The sequence below is a fragment of the Myxocyprinus asiaticus genome, chromosome 46 (assembly GCF_019703515.2).
Source record: "Myxocyprinus asiaticus isolate MX2 ecotype Aquarium Trade chromosome 46, UBuf_Myxa_2, whole genome shotgun sequence".
NCBI lineage: Eukaryota > Metazoa > Chordata > Actinopteri > Cypriniformes > Catostomidae > Myxocyprinus > Myxocyprinus asiaticus.
The window spans coordinates 22,938,322-22,958,322 of record NC_059389.1 but is presented as its reverse complement, the minus strand read 5'-3'; the positions used below and the strand labels follow the sequence as shown (position 1 = coordinate 22,958,322).

Here is a 20,001-nt window from a genome sequence, read left to right as displayed (position 1 = left end):
TTGAACTTAATGGAGTCTATAGACCATGTCCTGAACCATCGATACTTCATTTAGTATAACTCGATTTGCAATCGGGTTACCCGAAGTATTGAAATAATACAGCAGCAATTTTTAGCAAAAGTCTGGAGGTATACTTTCGTTTCGTTGCGATGCTTTGGTTCTTTGGCCGGGTCCGTAGAAAGTTCTGGTTGTTCTGTCTATGTTTTGGACCTCTGTTTAAGATCGTGGATGCTGGATAGTTCGGTGCTGGAATGATCAAGTGGGGCTTTGAAGCGTGGCCTCCCGCAAAGGAGACTCACGACTCCCCATCACGTGTGTAAGTCATAGTACAAAGAAGAGAGTAGAGGCACAAGAACGAAGGGGGAAGAGGCTGGACCTTTTAACCTTTTCAGTTTGTTCACATGCCAAAGAGGCTCTAGGCCAATCAGAGGCAGCTTTTCAGATACCATGTGATCATTTCTCTATCCCTCCTTTTGAAGGCGATTAATGAGTCTGTGTGTGAAGATTTCTGTTTCCTGCTCAAAAAGTGAACATACATTTATCCTGACATTTATATAATGAAATCGGTGTAAGAGACATGACATTTGTTAACATCAACATTCTCTATTTAAATAGTCAAGCATTTACATATGAAACATGACATACGTTCTCTGTATGGTTACTTCATTACACATTAACATTTGAATATACATTATTATACATTGAATAATTGAGCATCATGTATGCACGATGTCAGAATCATGCATTCTATGATTCTAACCACAGTTAGGCATCATGTGATGCATGTTAGCATATGAAACTCGGTTATGTGTGTTGTGAAGTGTAGAATGATGATACAATGGTGTCTTTTGATAGTGTTATAGTTCATAATATATGTATATGCATTGTAAAGACCCAAGAAGAGTCCATTTTGTGCCTTTGGAGATGATAGAATAGGACTAGTTTTGGTCCGGTTAAAGAGAGTTTCCAAAAGTTCCGATCCAGTGAGAGTCTGTTCAATCTCTCTGTCTTGAAGAATTAGTTTTAAGCATGTGATGGATATAATGGCTAACTGTCACATGATGGTCATTCAGTATATAATTTTAAGTGTTCGTGTGTTCTGACTGAATGAACGGAACAAAGGAGCTTCTTTTGATTTCTGGAAAACCCCAGGTTTACTTGGTCACAGTTCTTTCTCTGGAATGTGCTTGCCAGTTGTGGGGGTTTTGGGTAAACTTTGTGTTTTTTCTGGACACCCTCCCTTGTTTTGTGACATTTACATTGGTCAGATGCAGGTCAGCTCAGACTCCTAGGCGGCAGTCAGAATTTCTAGCTTCTTAATGCTTAGAGGAATTTCCCAGAATTATAGGCCATCTTGGTGTAATTCTGTCTTAATTCTTCTTAATTTCCTTCTGCCTGGCTACTCAGATCCTACAGTAGCATATACAGTATAGATGTCCTCAAAGCTAATAGACATTGACTAAAAGAGAGAAAATTAATTGGTCAAAATATCATGGGGTCTTTAATAAATATTCAAACCGCATCTTTGAGAGGTATGTAGACTTTGGTTGTCGTCCTTTGGCAAATCAACTTGTTTTAGCATATTTTTTTACAGTCCTCAAACAGAATTCACAGTCATACAGCAGAAACCAATCCATGAAGTTTAAAAAGCACAATGTAGTCCTCAATTAGGGGATTATGTCAATGCATTGAGCTGGAAAAGTCTATTAAATCCTAGCTTCGCAGAAGCATTTTGGCATTATTGACACATGAAGAAAGTTTCAAACCACCAAGACTCTTCCTAGAATTTGGTCACCTGGCTAAATTTGGTATTCCAAGAATCTCTTTAGTCAGGAAAGTGAGCAAGAGCCCAGTGGCTCCTCTGACAGACCTCCACATCACCTGCGAAGATATGAGAGAACCTGACAGAAGAACTACCATTACTGCAGCACTTCATCAGTATGGTCACAATTATAGAGTGTGCGGACAAAAGCTACTTCTGCGCAAAAGGTATATGGGTATACCTTTTACTCAGCACTCCCAAGGTGTCAAATACTGCCGATTGGGCAAGAGCTATGTAGATGCCAAAGATGCCCCTTAGCATCTTTAATAGTGAAGCAGTCAGTAAGCCCATTGCCTTCAACTAGAAATCTTTGCTGTCAATACACTGATGACAAGGGCATTTTTATGATTATAAACCTAGTTTCTCTAAATTTCTTGATAATTTTGTTAATTTGCTTTTGATAATCTTAAATGTGTCCACACTTGTTACTATTTTTTTTTTACTGTACTTATTTTTAAAGAAAGCTGTATTATATATTAATTACACATTTAATTCTATGCATTTAATCAGCTGTTCTTGCCTCCGTAAAAATCAGGGCAGTCTTACTAAACATACTAAAAACAAGTGAGGCGTCACCGTAGTAACGTTTTGCCTGCATCATGAAATGGTCGGACTATTCCGTTATGGGCTCTGCAATCTTTGGATATTATCACGTGTGTTTAATGCAATATGTTTATTATTAGTGCTGCCACAGTTAATCGCATAATTTTTTGTTGTTAATCACGATTAATCACAGATTTTGAAAAAGTGCTGAAATTTTACTCTATGTATACTTCTTTTCTTGTCAAAATGCACAAATTCTCTTCTTAGGAAAGAAAACAAAATATTATGTAACAATAATGCTTTGTTAACCTTTTCCAAACGAAGCCTTCCACAGTATAAAGATAGAAATGTATCAAATAGCATCAATTCAAATAATATTAAACATTTCTCACAGTCTAAGTGGGAGTTTGACTAATTGAAAGAACTAGTCCTCACATAGGTTGAGTATTCAGTGCAATGCGCATTAAATCTCTCATCCTCCACAGACTATGGCTATCCGCTTTACTACAGCAATCGTCAAGCTGCATTCACAATTCACGTCAGAGCATCAGTGCCAGCGTCTAGTATCGCTTTGAACTGAACATGAAAAGCACTTGCAAACAACATCTCATTCTGCATTTTCATGATAGTTAAGACTTGACATGCTTCTGAGGTAATTAAATGGTGCCTTACAGAGGTTGCAAAGTACTTGACTTCTGTCACAAGTCCAATCTGGGCTTGTTTTGTACAAACAGCGTTAATGTTCCCCATCATTTGATCACTGGCACAGCTGTTGTGTATGTGTTTGTGGTGTCTGTGCATCAGTGTAATGATTTCGGGCGGATCATCGCAAAGGTTCTGCCCTACTCTGACTATGTTTATGCTGGTTTATGCTTCATTAATGGTTAATGCATTAATCGCGATTAAGAAAAAATAACACGTTAACCTTTTTTTAATTAATAGCTTGTCTATTTATTTTACTTATAAATATATTAGTTTGTTTACTTTATACTATCATATAAATATTTTAGATCCACTAACCCAACCCCATTCCTTAACCTAACCACCACTCATCAACAATATAGAACATGTAACAGACATGTAAATTTAGTCACAATAATTTTAGTTATTACACTATTATATAGATAGTTTGGCACCCCTAATCCCACACCTTTGCATAAACCTAACCAATTCTCAGCAATATAAAAGAAGTAACAAGCAGATAAAAATACAGTTACAAAAATGTATTCCAAAGAAATTAAAAACCACTCATGCTGCATTCAAAGTCCTCCAAAACCACACAATAGCTCTGTGTATGGAACAGAGTGAAAGTGAAGGTTTTAGGTTACACGATCGATTTCAGGGTAAATGAACATACAGAAGCAACATGTTGATCTCCTCTGTTATGATGTTGTTGAATCTATCAATCAATTGAATCTAAATGTTTAACCCTTTAAGCTTGGATGGACCCATGAGAAAAAAAATATTATCAAAATATTAATAACTACACAAAATACTGTATGTATTGTTTTGAAGCTTAGAATCTGTACTTTATAATGCATGTAGGCATTATGACCAAAACCGAACAAGTGCTTTGAAATTTGCAGACAAATCAGAAAAGTTCCGTTTTGATAATTTCTATAAATTTTGCACTGTACATATTATTGTAATCAGTAAAACATTAAACTCATCAAATAGCAATGTGTCATATGTTGCTGGAAATCTCTCAAAGAGTTGAATACAACTAGCACATTTGTTTTACTCACAGACAAAATATAGTGAGTAATAGCTAAGAATATATCTTTGACATACATGTTTCATGTGAATAGGTCTTGCTCATATACCATGTTTTTGTTCATAACTTTACAAAATATAAACAGAAAAAACAAAATCACATACCATTAGTTTGAGGAGGCGATTATCTTTAAAACGAGCCAACACACAAAGTAATTGGATGCATATGTCATTAGATAACCCACACGAAGCACAATATGCACACAGCATCCGGCTATCTGGCATCTTGCTATCTGGCTACAAACACGCTAGCTTTCCTGGATCAGATGACGTCATTGGAAATGCCGTTGCATCATGGAGCGCTAAACTAATCAGATTGGATTCCGATTGTTCCAACCAGTGGTGATAGTCCTCCATATTTGGGCAAAGAGTCATGTGATCTATAACTCTAATTACATATGGCCACCAGGAGATGGTGCCAAGTACATGACACATGCTCAATAGCCATGTTTCCACTATCGGGCCAAATGAGGGTGTGCTAGTGCATGCCAGTTGCTTTCCCACTGTCACTTCTGGGGCTTCATCGTGCCTCCTCGGGGCTTCATCAGGGCCAATAACAAACGCATTTGGCCTTCCGATTACCATTGGGCCAAACAAGGCCAACTGGGGATTGAGGCGGGGTCAGTGTCAAAGGCAGAGTTTTGCTGAGTCAGGTCAGAGGGTCAGCACCAAGATTGCTGGGACATCCTGCTGTTAGCGGAAAGACCACTCGGGACAGCATGGCAGTTATCAGTCAGTGAGTTGTCAGTGTTAAGTTATCTTGCTAGCTAGCTAACGTTTAAATATGAAATAAACACGATATTCTAGATAACTAGATAACATGATACCTCAGGTTGAGCTTTCATCTTGCTTGTGAAATGGGCAGAGTGTGTGACATTGGTACCAGCAGCGTAATTGGGGTGGGTTTTAGGGCAACGCTGCGGGACAATTGGCTCGATGGTGGGAACACCGATTGTCAATGATGACTCAAATGGCACAGAATGAAACTAATTCTGTGAAATCTCATTATTAAAATCATGTCTGCATGCTATGCAAACCTTTTGTAATTGTTGTGTTTGCATATGTAATCAGTTCTTATGTACAATTATTATGTTTTATTTGTTTAGAGAGGCTTTTGGACACTTGGAGACATTTTTGGAAACTAGGATCAATTATATTTGTAACACTATAACTTTTGATTGCTTTGTCGTATCAACTTAAAATTTTACTCAGTTACAGGTGACACATTTGGGAACAAAACAAAAGCAGTTTGTCAGAGCTACCTTATTTACACCATGAGGTATATAATGTCAAATCAGAAGATTGAGAATGAGAGTCTCAGAATTTTTCATAATCTATATCATTATTTTTTGGGGGGTATGCCACTGAAACAGGAAATCTTTACACCCTCAGAGCTTAAATTGTTAAGCGAAAAATATTTTAAAAAGTGGTACGAACACTTTATGTAGAGTAAGTGGTTAACATGCAATGACTTCTCGTGCTTCGGATCACCAGGCGTGCCATGAGCGGTTTGTGTGGGTGGGCAGCTGGTATCTAAACATGGTTACCACTCTGAGATACTTTCACACTCACCCAGCACATCGTCACCTGCACTCAATCCAGCAATTAATAACCCTATTTACTCAACACAGTCACGCTTCTTTTTTTGTGCAGTTGCATTGTCTGTGTCTGCATTTTGTGACCTTTTTATGAATGCATCCAAGTTTCAGCAGCTAAAAGTTGAAAGGGGTAATCTGTGTCCCAGACAGCTGAACAGATTTAGATTAAAGCGAAAGGGCTTGACATCAGCTAAGGACATAATATTCATCATGTGACATAAACAAAGGCCTTTTATGATTTCTTAGATCATTGATTAGTTTGCACATGATCGCCAAGCATTATGTAATGGTGTGAGCAGTTTAACCGAAAGGGTTGCATGATTTTAATCCCTTTTCCACCTTGCTAGAGGACGGCCTTGATTTTGGAGACCTCTTAAAGCCTTCTTTAATTGGTTCATTTTAAAGAGTGAAATGTTGAGCTTCCTGCCAATGCAGCTGTCTTGCGTTACCAAGTAACCGCAGACATATCATGGTATATAGTGCCCAGTGGCATAACAATGACAATCATGTTGGCTCAGATTCGTAAGGCGACCCGGCAGCTGCCTGTGGCCACAGCTTGGCTTCTATTGGTTGGCCATGTGTTGATAATGAAGATAATTGTTTTTCCTGAGTTGCCGTTCTGCAACCGAATGGCATGTTGTTGTGCAGGCCAGTAAAACGAGCCCCTTGCAACCCAGGGCAAACCCAAAGGTAAACTTTTCAGCACTGTATGTTTACATTTAAGCCTTGAAATCCGAGATTGGTTTTAAACAGGTTGGTGATGTGGGGCTTCGGTCATGCCGAACACTGTCAAATAGCTTTGTCCACTTTGTTGATGAGAGACATTATTGAAGTGTCCGGACAAGTTGTGTCCTTTACTGGGACTGTTGACACTTGTGTCAGGTTCACCATGATGACTGAGTCATCTCTTAAAAAGACAGGGACATTTTAGATTTTTACCAATTGCATGCAGGGATTTGTACTCCTTTAATTAAGAATCTAATTTAACTGTAAATTTATATTGATTTTTCTGTGGCCTGTTATTATTATTATTCCAGAGTTTGAAGAGCTGTAGGGTGATTCTCACAAAACATGTTAAGAAAATGTCCTTGTCATATTTAACCCCAAGCCAATATAAAAATAAAAAAATGTAATAAAATTTTACATAAAGAAAAGAAGCCCACATTTTGCATTGTGACATTATTTTCAGGACATTTTAGCACATTTTATCACCCAGTTCTCATTTACAAAACACGTCTAAATGTTTTACTTTTACTGTTTTCAGCCTCATGAATTTTACATGACAGTCTCAACATTTTTGCAAGCCAAAATTACATGCATCATTACACGTTTGGCTGCAGTTTCCCAGTGAAATGTCTAGTGGGGGTGCCAAAAGTGAGTGAAATGATATTGTAATCAGACAAGATTTTTAAGGTGAATATTAGATGGATGTTTTAATGAGGAAAACATACCTCCGTAACATAAAACTTTAGCCTAAACCTAACCAATTGTGTTCTAAAAGATAAATGAGAGGTGAACAAAACATACATCATTACCCTTAACCAACGCCTAAACCTAATCATTTTAAAAGCAAATTCAACATGAAAAGCACATTTGCTGAACCAATCACATCATTTTGTGTCTCTTTTATGGCATTTTTGATACACTTTCACTTTCGTTTCGAGAGACCTTTGCTGGGCCGGAGGCTGAGTCTCCGAGACCGAAGTCCAAAACTCCATCAGGTGAGCTAAAGCGCAAGCTAATCATGTTGGAATAAGTATATAAATTTAGGTGGGTCTGTAATACAAGGGTTAAAATATATAGTTTTTCAAACGATGCATTAGAGTAAAAGTGTTTTGATTAGAGCTGTCAGAATTAACGCATTAACGCATGTGATTAATTTTAAAAGTTTTATGCATTACATTTTCTTAATCACGATTAACGCATTTCCTGTAATTACAGCATAAAAATTGGTGTGAAGGGCGGAACATTTGTAATGTGTCTGACCGGAGTCATTACACTGACGCACACGCCACAAACAGACACACAACAGCATCAGAGTCCTTTTACCAGCCTACAAGTTTAGCATAAAATAGCATGATGTGGTGGTCCCTTAGACATTCTATGGGTGGTACTGTCGTAACACTCTAGTTATCCATTACACTTTCTGCTATGATAGAATCTCAGAGGTTGTTATATCAGTAAATAATAGAATCTCTGACAGCGCTTCCCTGTCAGTAATCAAATGATGGCGAAAGGAGCTCTTAGCGCTATTTGTTGTACAAAACAAGCCCAGATTGGACTTGTGATAGAAATCAAGTATTGTTCAGTTTAAGGCATATTTTAATTACCACAGAAGCACACCAAATCTTAACTGTCTCAAATGCAGAATGAGACGTTTTTGTCTGCAAGAGCTTTTCATGGTGAGTTAAAAGCTCTTGACGCTGGCATTGACGCACTGATGTGAATCATGAACGCAGGTGGATAGCCACAGACAAAGTGGATAGCCACAGACTACCATCAGATTAATATTGCGGAGGATGAGAGTTTAAGAGATTTAATGCCCATTGCAATGAATATGCAACCTATGTAGAGACTAGTTCTTTCAATTAGTCAAACTTCCACTTAGACTTTGGAAAACGTTTAATGTTACTTGAATTGGTGCTATTTTAGTGCATTTCTATCTTTATATTGTGGAAGGCTTTGTTTGGAAAAAGTTAATAAAGCATTATATTGTTACTCATTGTTTTCTTTTCTTTTCTAATATGGAAATAAATGCATTTTGACAAGAAAATAAGTATATATAGTGTCAAATTTCAGCACTTTCAAATTCTGTGATTAATCGCGATTAACTACAAAAAAGTAGAATCGACCGACTGCACTACTTTTGATATAATAACATAAAAGTGTGTGAGAAATAAGTGTTTATAAAGTCATAATCAGCCGTTGTACTCATGATTTGTGTGAAAGTGAATAAAGCACAGTTGTTGTAGCACCTCTAGTGTAACGTTTAATTGAAAACTGCAGCAAAACGTAGAAAGTGGCACATAAAAGTCAGTTTGCAAAAATTTTGTTATAGTATCATTCATTCTATGAGACTTCATTTCTCATTGTTTTCATTAGTGATTCTCATTACTGTAACAAGAATTTTTTTTTTTTTTTACTATATTACATTAAAAAAAGATTCTGATGTACAACTATTTTCTAAATTAAAACCAGTGAAAATAAAAGGCAGTACCAAGAGAGTTCAACTATTATTTATAAATGCTGTACAAATGAAATAATGTGTGTATATATATATAGATATATCAGGTTGCGGTAATGAGCATATCATAATTACCATCTTTTTTCAGCATTAAAATAATGAAAATTGCTTGGTAAAATGTGCGTAACTGTCATGAAAATAATGTCACAGTGTAAAAAAATCTTAATGGTCCAAAAAATAGGCCTCATTTTCAATGTGTAAAATATAATTTCCATTTGTTTTTTTTTATTTCAGAGTAAAATAGGACCAGGACATTTTCCTGATAAGTTTTGTAAGAATCACATCTTTTCCTTATGGTGGAATCTCACCAAACTTCGCATGCATGAAGTAGTTTTAGGATGAATGGGATGTTTCAGTAACTTAGAAACTACTGTATAGTGGTTAGATTTGTGATATTCAAAATGTCAACCCCACGATCCTGGTTGAGCTAGAAACTTAAAATTTCAGATAGAAAAATGAAGCTATATGTTTTTTAAAGGACACATGCACTCCTAATTAAACCAAATTAAAATGATAACAATTAATGGGTGATTCTTCTATTTTGTTGGCTATTTAATATCTTGAAAAATGAAACATCTTCAAACATTTAGTATATCACATCACTTTCAATTGGGTTTTCATATAATGTGTGATGGTAATAACATTTCAAACTTTTTGGAGAAGAAATTTGATAAACATTGGACTTGCATTATCCAGCTGTCAACTAACTTTGAACTATAAAAAGAAATCGTTTGTTTCTAAATTAAAATTCTCAAAATGTAAACTGATTTGGTAATGACGTCTTATAAACTTACTCTCAGATCATGAGGTAAAAATCTTAAAAATAATTTCATTTCTGATATTAAAACTGTCACGATTGTAAATATTAGGAAAAAGTAATAGGCTACACAATTAAAAAGCTATTATAATCTATCCTTTAAAATTTGAATGATTGCTTTTAAATAATAATAATAATAATAATAATAGTAATATCTTCGTAGGGGATAGAAAAGTTCCTCTAGTAAGCACTAGTTACTAGTAATATTTGCATGTGCAATATTAACAAAAAACTAAACCATTATTAGTACTTCAAGCCTATTATTATTCATTCAGTGCATTTGAATATTTCAGTATGAACACAATGTAAAAAGAACCCAACATATTGATTACTGTTTGTTTAATCCTGGAATGTAAAACATAATTAATACAGAGATCATATGCTTGTTCCTGTGATTATTTAGGTGTGCAGTTATTTTTCAAGTAAACGCACTGCTATGAAGTAGTTCCAGGTCTTGACCGCATAACGGTTCCGTATCACTTCGCCAAATTATTTCAGTTATTTCAAAGAGCCCTACAGGCTACCACAACAAAATAACAAAATAAAACAAAGACATTGGTTAAGTGCATCAGATAAGAATGACAAACAATATCGATTGAAAATCGTCCTTGGGCTCCCTCTCTTTCTCTCTCTCTCTCTTTTGCTCTTGTCTCACCCACACACACACACACACACACACACCGAACTAACTTTTAATATGCGAAACTTTTATTTTATTTTATTTTTCAACAATTCAATGGTCCATCGTCAATTATTCCGTACATATATTGTATCTCATTTTAATTTGGGGGCAAACTATCCCTTTAAATGTACAATCAGTAACTTTTGCATTTGTGTCATCTTGGATTTACACTGACACCTAGTGGCTTGGATGCAGCATCATTTAAAATCAATAGTTTTTAGTTACAGATGCCATTGTAGAAATTCACATTACACAGTCAGCCATGATTACTTTAATCAATGAGTGAAAGTGTCCAATATCAAGGCGGTTACTGAGATTAAGTGAGTAGTATTCAGCTGGTCATGTGATTCTAACATGGCAGCCCCCATGTGCGGACCCTCTCCATGTAGAATAAAACTGCTTTTATAAGGTTACTGATATGACTGGAGTCTTCGTCTCATGTGATTTCTCATGATTTTATTCTTATGTTTTAAAATTACTATTAATTTCTTTAGGAGTAAAACTTTTTTAATGAGGAAAACAATACTGAGTGCACCTTTAAATCTCCAACCACTTTTGGAAAACAAAGTATAAAACCACTTTAAAATACAGTACAAGTTCCTTCTTCATTGTTTGTTTTATCCTCATGTCAAGATATATAATTTACTGTTACGTCTTATTGATTTGAATTGTATTAAATAGTCATATGTATTTCTGAGTTACAGTACATTCATTGTTAAGAAATTGTTCCACTATCTGCTCTCATCCAGGCCATATTAGGTGAAAAAAAGTGAGATGGGATGCAGTTATTCATCTTTGCTTTTAAGACAGAGTGGAAAATATTTCAGGAAAGCTGGTAGTAGTTACCGTGGGGAGTTATTCTAAAAATAAGAGACTGCTCCCCCTCTTTTTAAACTCCTGTAGAACCCACCTTGCTCATAACTCAAGCCGAAGTCTCTTAAATGTCAGCAAATGACAGTTATTTATTCCCGCTTCCTGTATGTTATACATACATTAAGAAAGGGGCTTCCAAGCTTTTAAAGGGTAAAAACTCAAAGCAGCATCTTACCCTGGACCGATACCCAAAAATGTCATAATTTAATAATTTAATCCCTCATGTTGTTCCAAACCCGTATGAATTTCTTCCTTCTGTGGAACACAAAAGGAGATGTTAGACTTTATGTTAGTCTCAGTCCATGAGGGAGATTTGTAGGTTATAGACTATTAATGGAATAGTTCACCCAATAATAAGTCTTCTGAAGTCATATGATAGCTTTGTGTGAGAAACAACGGAAAGCCATTCACTGATAATTTCCCTTTTGCTGTAATCTGCTGTATATATCTTTAATCTTAGTTGTAGTCTGTTTTTAAGAGTAGCTCGGCCATTCTGCTTAACTTTTCATTATGTGTTTATGGAAGTAAGAAAATAATATGGGATCAGAATGATATGAGGGTGAGTAAATTATGACAAAATGTTTCTTTTTGTGAGACTTTTCCTTTAAGGCCTGTTCACACAAAGTCTAAACATGAAAGGATCAAATATTCACAAACAAATTTTCACTATTTTCACTACTTTTTTTTTTGTGCCAATATTTGTTATTATCTAAAAAAACATTTGGATACAAATGTGAAGCATCCTAGTGCTGTTAGACTGTATATTAGCACTCTTGGAATTCCGCTTCTAGTCCTCTAATCTGATTGGCTAAGCGCTCTTCCAAGCGTGCTGATATTTAGCAGGCCTATAACAGCACTACCTGAATGAAAAGCATGATGTTCGACATCATAAAAATCGACCTAGCCTCCAAAAATTATTGATCATAGCTGTATGATATTTCTTACTTTATAGAGATGCATTAATTGGTTTTGTTGTCTTATCATTCATGTTTTCCATGGTGTGTATGAATAGGCCTTTAGAGGTAGAGTTAAATGTAGAGTTAGAGAGGGGCAGTTTGGTGGAAGGTTCTACATGTGTCTACACTGAGGTACACTGTCATACTGCTGAAATCTGAGAAGCAGGAAGAATTCGAGGGAGGAGAGCGACATCTGCGGACACAATTATCTGCTTCACATAATCTCAACTTTTTAGGTGCAGAGAGACATGAGAAGCAGCCCTCAAGTACCTCCCAGCTCACATATTTGAAAAACCTTTAAACATTTAGAGATTCACTTATATATCCCAAAGGGTCCCTCCAACAAACCTCAGAGCCTAGGCATTTCCCTGATACATCAGGTTGCAATGGCAGGGGCAGGTCAAAAGATGGTATTTGGTTTCCACCATGCTGTTTCTGCCATTCACATAGAGTCACGGCAGGAGATAATGTGTGATTTGAAATCACTTGGCCTATCGGTTTTGTACGTTAAGATGAGATCAGTCCAAAATGTAACATATATTAGAATTTAGCATTTATTAAGCAATATCACATGAGCAAGAGTAATCACAGCCATGCTTATACATGGAACAACACAATTTTGAGTGTGATATTGCTTTTATACAACAGTTCAACAAACAAATAAATAATATTAAATAACATATTTCAGACAATAAAAAGGCCAGTTAGTTTGTGCATGTCTTCTCCACAAACAGAAATAATTCAAAAAGAAGCTAAAGCATCAAGCACAACTGGCCCTCTGCTCCGCGTTCAATACTTTGTTCTGAATTAGTGGTATTTTGTTTGTTAAACTTATCAGATTTTTTGAACGGATCTAAAAAAAAATTTATGATTCTCGTTTCAGTGATGAATGACTTTGTGTTTTTTAACAAATCAGTTTAGTTAATTAATGAATGATTCAGTCATAACATAAAAGATACTCATTTGTCGCCACCTACTGGTGTAATTATGCAAACTCCAGAAATGATCACTGAACGAATCAGTGAATGAAATCAAAATAAACAATGAAAAAAAATCCCCAAGTCGATTTAGAAGAAAACAACACAGAGAAATGAAGTGATAAAAATTTTGAACTAGTCGGTGTTTCGTTCATAAAAAAAAAAAAGAAAAAAAAAAGAATCAGATTTTTGTAAAAGATTTTTTAAAGGGGTCATGAAATGGAGAATCAAATTGTCCTTGATACTTAGACATATAAAAAGATGCATTTATAGTTGCCACCCTGCTGAAACATCTCATTTTTAAATCTGTCTGTTCTTGATGTCACAAAACATTGCTCATTTGTATTTACACATCCCAAAACATGCATCATCGCACCCGTGGCCCCGCCCACTGGCGCGCAGGTCAAGAGAGTCGGCCTTGTGTGGCTAACTATTCCTATTATAACACCTAAGGGGACCCATCTGGTCTATTTTGGTCTGAGACCATCAACCCATGCATCTTATCACGTGGCTTGGTGAGCGCATTGCCACGGAGACATAGCGCATGTGGAGGCTTCACGCCATCCACCGCGTCATCTGCGCTCAACTCACCACGCGCCCCACCGAGAACGAACCACATTATAGTGACCACGAGGAGGTTACCCCATGTGACTCTACCCTCCCTAGCAACCGGGCCAATTTGGTTGCTTAGGAGACCTGGCTGGAGTCACTCAGCACACCCTGGGATTCGAACTAGCGAACTCCAGGGGTGGTAGCCAGCGTATTTTACCACAGAGCTACGCAGGCCCCTAGACAGACATCTTTGACCACTTGATACATATTTTGTACCACTTTTAAAAGATGCGGTGTCAAGTTACAACTCTGAAAGGGAGAAGCAATTCTATTTCATTCAGCTGCAGCCTGTGTTGTTTTGACCACAAACACATCATGAATGCCATTCTTTCATCCATCTGCGCTGTTTTTAATTGTTGGTATATGTAAACATAGGATATCTTTGACGATGGACGATGGACGTCTTTGACTGTTTCGGTGTGTTTCCGGCAATGTGCACCGCATTGCACCTACAGTATGTGTGTGCGTAATTTCACCGTTCTTTGGACTATGATGTGTTTGTTTTTTTCAGCTCATGTCAGTGTCAATTGTTTATGAACCATCATAATATGATTCAAGCTTTGCAAAGGAGCTGTTATTGAAGGATGGGGCAGTTAAAAACACATAAAAAACGTAAGTAAACGGTTTCATTCATGACTATTTCAATGTCATGACTGTTTGATAGATTATGGTACTGAGTGTTAACAGTTGTGCTTGAGATGGACAGTTTAATATATTCAGATGCAATGTGTTGGATGTGCGTAATATGTAAACACTACAGTTTTGTCTTATAATGTTCTTCCGATTGAGTTTGCTGAATTTGAGGGCTGCATGATGTTAGCCAATTAGAACAGTGGGCGTTTACGTTGAAGTTTTAAGGAGGCGCTTAGGCCAAAACCGATCATTTCAGACAGAGGGCCAAAAACAGGGTGGAAAATGATTATATATTACTAAATTGTGACTGTTTTGGTGCAAATAAAACTTTCATAACATTATCACTGGACCTCAGGGAAGAAAATAGCACTTCATGACCCCTTTAAGTGAATAAACAATTCTCATTTCAGTGGTGAATGACTCTGGGTTTTTTAATGAATCATTTGTGTCAATGATTGAATGACTCATAAAATAAAATAAAATAAAATAAAATATTCTAATTTGTCACCACCTACTGGTGTAATTATGCAAACTACAGAAATGGTCACTGAACAAATCAGCAAATTAAATAAAGATAAACGATAAAAAAAAATAAAAAAAAATCCCCACGACTATTTGGAAGGAAATGAACACAGAGAAGTTGAGTGATACAAATTTAAAATAGTGGTGTTTCATTCGTAAGACAAATTCGATTTTTTTAACGGATCTTTTAAGTCAATGAATCATTCTCATTTCAGTGGTGAATGACTCTGTGTTTTTTAACAAATCAGTTGAGTTAAAGATTGAATGACACAGTCATAACATAAAAGACACTCATTTGTCGCCACCTGCTGGTGTAATTATTCAAACTCCAGAAATGGTCACTGAATGAATCAGTGAATGATTTCAAAATGAATGATGAAACAAAATCCCCACGACTATTTGGAAGGCCACAAACACAGAAAAGTGGAATGATACAAATGTGACGCATCCATGTGCTGTTTGCACTGTATATTGGCACTCTTGGAATGCCGCTCATCCGATCAGATTCAATAAGCATTATACAACATTTATTTAATGACCTCTAATCTGATTGGCCAAGCGCCCTTCCAAGCATCCTGATATTTATTAGGCCTATAACAGCACTAGGTGTAGGAGGACGTGCATAACTTTAAGGGATAGTTCACCCAAGAGTGCGGACAGTTATCACATCAACATGTGTTACCCAGATGGATTTCGCAGTTGCGTGCTATCTCCATTTTTATATCCGCGTCTCCTGCTGAACGCATTTATGGATACAATATGGAATAGCCTTTCTGTGGACCTCCCCTCTACTCCGGGCCCAAATCAAGCACAGACCCGGGACAAAAGGTGTAGTTGTACCCCCTTATCGGTGGCCCTGGATCTATCTGTCTACCACCTAGAAACATGATGTATCGAAAATCGAGAACCAAGATTAACATCAGTATATCAAATAAGCTGACACTGTAATGTTGAACCTAAAAAAATGTCTGTTCACCATATTAAAAGCTGGCCATAAGTAGTTAAAAAAATAAACAGTGAATGCTGTTGTTGTTTTTCTTTTAAAGGTGTGTCAGTTATAGTTGCCCCGAACATCCCTCTTCATGTAGGAATGGAAAGCAGACAGCAGTACTGTTTGCAGACACCACCCAGCATGGAGCACATGCCTCTGCAGTACACTGTGTGTGTTGGACATAACATTAAAGCAGTCCATCAGGAGTCAATGAAACTGCTCTCAACAGCCAGTCGAGAGCTGCCAAACATGGATGTCTTACGGTACAGAGCAAACAACAAAAACAATTCTAATTTTGTTATATTTTGTTATATTTGTTTTTTTACATGCATGATGTTTTGTGACCATATCGATAATGACCAATATTTGTGTTTTCTTAATTATTGTTATTGGCCTGATATTGGAAGCAGAAAATATCAGGGCATAATTTTAGTCTCTGATGAAAAAAATTCAATTAAAACTATATTTTATTTTATTTATTTATTTTTGGTGAATGGTATATAAATTCCTTAAAAGTTATAAATTTTTTCTACTACATTTTGATGCCTGGTTTAACTTTTAATTTTTGATTAAAAAAAGCTCATTTTTATTGGTTTTCATCCATAAGATACAAAAGAATATTAGTCATCATTTCTGTCTATGCATGCCTAAGACTTTCCATTTTAGGTCTTTCTTATTTATTTATTTTTTTATTATGTATTAATTCTTAATTCCATTATCATGTTGTATTATGTGAGTGTTGTAGGTTCAGCACAGTTTGATTTGAGACCTACATCCTAACAAATCCAATGTTTCTGTTCAGGCTGCCTTTCTGGAAGCTTCTAGCAAATGTGGACTCAGAGGCCAAGCTAGAGAGAGAGCTGAGAACCTTCTCAAACCGTCTGAAGAGGCATCACCTGGGGGAGGGAGTCATCAGCCTCGACGAACATTCCACAGCTCTCCTCTCCAACATGGTGGGTGACGCTCTCATTCCCCCTCAAGAATGATCCCTCTACCTCCTTCCCCGCAAAGAATCAAACTTTGGTTGTTCTATATATTCAACTGGGGATGCATGTTATATCTATGGCCATATCATACACTTTCTGACTTAGCCAATTTTGTCCCCACAACTTTTCGAAATATCATTTGTCAGGTACGTGTCTAATACAGAGGAAATATCTCCAGTTCTTGAGCAGGAGTTTCCATTTCGTTTGTGTGTTTTAATAATGTTTGGTGATCTGGTGCTGGAATGTGTTATTTTAAATGTTAAATTGAGTGCTCATTGTGGCTTTTATACAGTAAGTGGTGGTAAGCAGTTCTGTTCTTTCATACGCACAGATGCAAGCTCTACTTGCTATGCTTTTCCAGGGTCGCTCCCCTTCCAATGAAATTACAAAACAAGATACACACAAATGTAAAAAATGTAATAATATTAGGGCGGATTAGAAACCCCTTATACTAGAGGCAAAAATGTTACCACTAGCCCAGTCAGTCATGCATCTTTAACACAAGATGACTCATGATTTATACACTAACTTGTAAAATCCTAAAACTGATAGTGGTTGATTATACATTTCTATATTTAATCTTCTTCTTTTTTTTTCTTTTTTTGTAAATGACAAGGCAGTATAAATTTATAGAAATAGGAATAGAAAAAAAAAGAAAAATGAAAGAAAGAGGGGGGTTTTAAATCAAGGCCAGACAAGCAAATAAACAACATTTAAAGAATGTATATAATAGGCTGTGAGAAAAGAAAAAGTGGGTTTGCCACTTTGGTAAGTCATGTCTGCATCGATTAAACATATTCCCCTTCTTCTAACCTTCATTCTGGGTCTGAGAGCTGCTCCACTGTGAGTTGTTTAATGGGGCTCAGTCCCTGCACCTGTTGGACCTCTGAGCCTTCAGGCCTTCACGCCTTCATTTTCCGCCTAAATAAACCACTGACACGCATGGCCCGGAGAGCGAGCTGAGCTGTTTTTGTTTTTTCTACTTGAAACTGAAAATGATCACTTTTAATAAATACAATTATTTAGAGTATAATCAATTATTAACAGTAAATCAATAAATAAAAAATAAACACTGGAAAAAGATTGTTTTATTGTCAAAATAGTCGCAGGGCCCACTGATGATGCTGTTTAATTGCACATGCTGTCTGTATTGTTTTAGCTCTCGATCCATTACAGTAATTATATAAATCAGGTAATGGCACAATTCCCCCTTAAAAATAATTTGTGGACAATCTAGAATAAGCATATTTTAATGATCTGAATTCACTATTTTACAGTATTTAGAATCTGGTTAAATTAGTTTCTGGGTGGTTCATGAGTAAAACACAGATTTTGTTTTCAGTAATTTTATCCTTCTCAGACAATACATATTGTACATGTGGGACATTTTGTACTGAAAACAGATTTAAGTTCTTTGTTTAATCAGATTTTGAACTCTTAATAGCCTTAAAGCTGAAGTGTTTTACTTTTTTGGTGTTAAAATACTTTCATTTATTCCAGCTTAATATGCAGAGACAACTGTAAGCCATTTGTAGGATAATTTTCTCAAAAACACTGGCGCTATAACAATTCCACTGTTTGTTCTGAGCGACCTGTTCAGGGGTGAGTTTCCCATACAATGACGTAACTCGCTACTTAACCACCATAGAACAATGCATTATTGGATAAATTAAATAGCTAGTCACAGTGTTATTGGACTCGGTCTTGACTCGGTCTTAACCCAGAGTCCAGCCTAGTCCCTTTTAAAAAAATATACAGTGAAAGCTTCGACTTATCTGATAAACATTTTTGACTGACAGTATCAGAGATCTTGATGTTAGTCCCGCATTTCAGTCTGTTGTGTAGAATCAGAACTTGTGATGCCCAGTTCACAAATAAATCATTCTATTGAGTCAGCGAATTAGCCAAACAGGTTAGCAAATGGTTTGAATTGAGCTGGCTTTTCAGTCCGATTAGTTCAGACTGCTATCTCACTGAATAATCTGCAGCAGCTTCTCACTCATTAAAACAGCACCAGGACATTTAGAAAATGGAAAACAAACCAATCATTGGATAAAGTGGATATTAACCTACAGACAACAAAATACTTTTTTTGAGAGGTAACTTTGAGAAACTTCCATTGGTGCTGTGTCTTGTTAATAAGGGGCTGTTCACACCAAATGCACTGTTGCATCCATCCATGCTGTTTTTCAGTTGTTTTTTTGTTGTTTTTCTATTTAAAAATGCTAAACGTATGTCCACTGCATCGCATATTACTACTTTTGGAGTCTCGTGCAGTTTTTTTAAAGTTCTTTTGTCAAGTTGTCAAAGAACATCAACTGTTAAAAATGTGTCTCAAAACATCTTTATACTCTATTTCAGGGATCAGCAACCAGCATTGGCACACGAAGGGGTAATCACTGGCACGCCAGCAACGGCGAGAGAGGAGTAGACTATTTTATTTATATAAATTCCACACCTGCATTCCAATCTACATCTTGATGTAATCCTTCTCATGATCACGCAGTGTGTTTTCATCAGCTGAATGGGAGGCTAAACAAAAAGTTAAAATGTGACGAAACTGCAGTATACCCAACAGACTCATGCAGTGCTTGCAAGTCATTCGTGCATCATGAGCCGGCAGCGCATCACTTTCGGGTAAACGCACAAGTAAACTTTGATGTGGTCAGGCTGCGTGGATGATAGCCTACATTCCGTGTTTCATTTGTTTCTTTTTGCTTTCAGGACAACACGTAATGTAATAAGGAAAACGTCCTGGATACTTGCGTAACCTCTGTTCCCTGATGGAGGGAACAAGAATTTTTGTCGATGTAGTGACACTAGGGGTCACTCTTGTGAGCCCGAGACACCTCTGGTCTTTGATAAAAGGCCAATGAAAATTGGCGAGTGGTATTTGCATACCACTCCCCTGGACATAGGGGTATAAAAGGAGCTGGTATGTAACCACTCATTCAGGTTTTATGCTGAGGAGC

At 36.5% G+C, this 20,001-nt stretch overlaps 1 protein-coding gene across 2 annotated transcripts in view; it reads left to right on the top strand.

Moving 5' to 3' along the window:
* LOC127435638 (SITS-binding protein-like) overlaps window positions 1-20,001 on the top strand; it is a 54,139-nt gene that overhangs the window by 7,176 nt on the left and 26,962 nt on the right. For both annotated transcript variants that reach the window (XR_007896271.1, XM_051689248.1), the window contains exons 3-4: window positions 16,099-16,306; window positions 16,846-16,996. Coding sequence is in view for 1 of the 2 variants with exons in the window: in XM_051689248.1 (XP_051545208.1) it covers window positions 16,099-16,306; window positions 16,846-16,996 (359 nt within the window). In the remaining variant the exon portion in view is untranslated. The remainder of the gene's footprint in view (window positions 1-16,098; window positions 16,307-16,845; window positions 16,997-20,001) is intronic.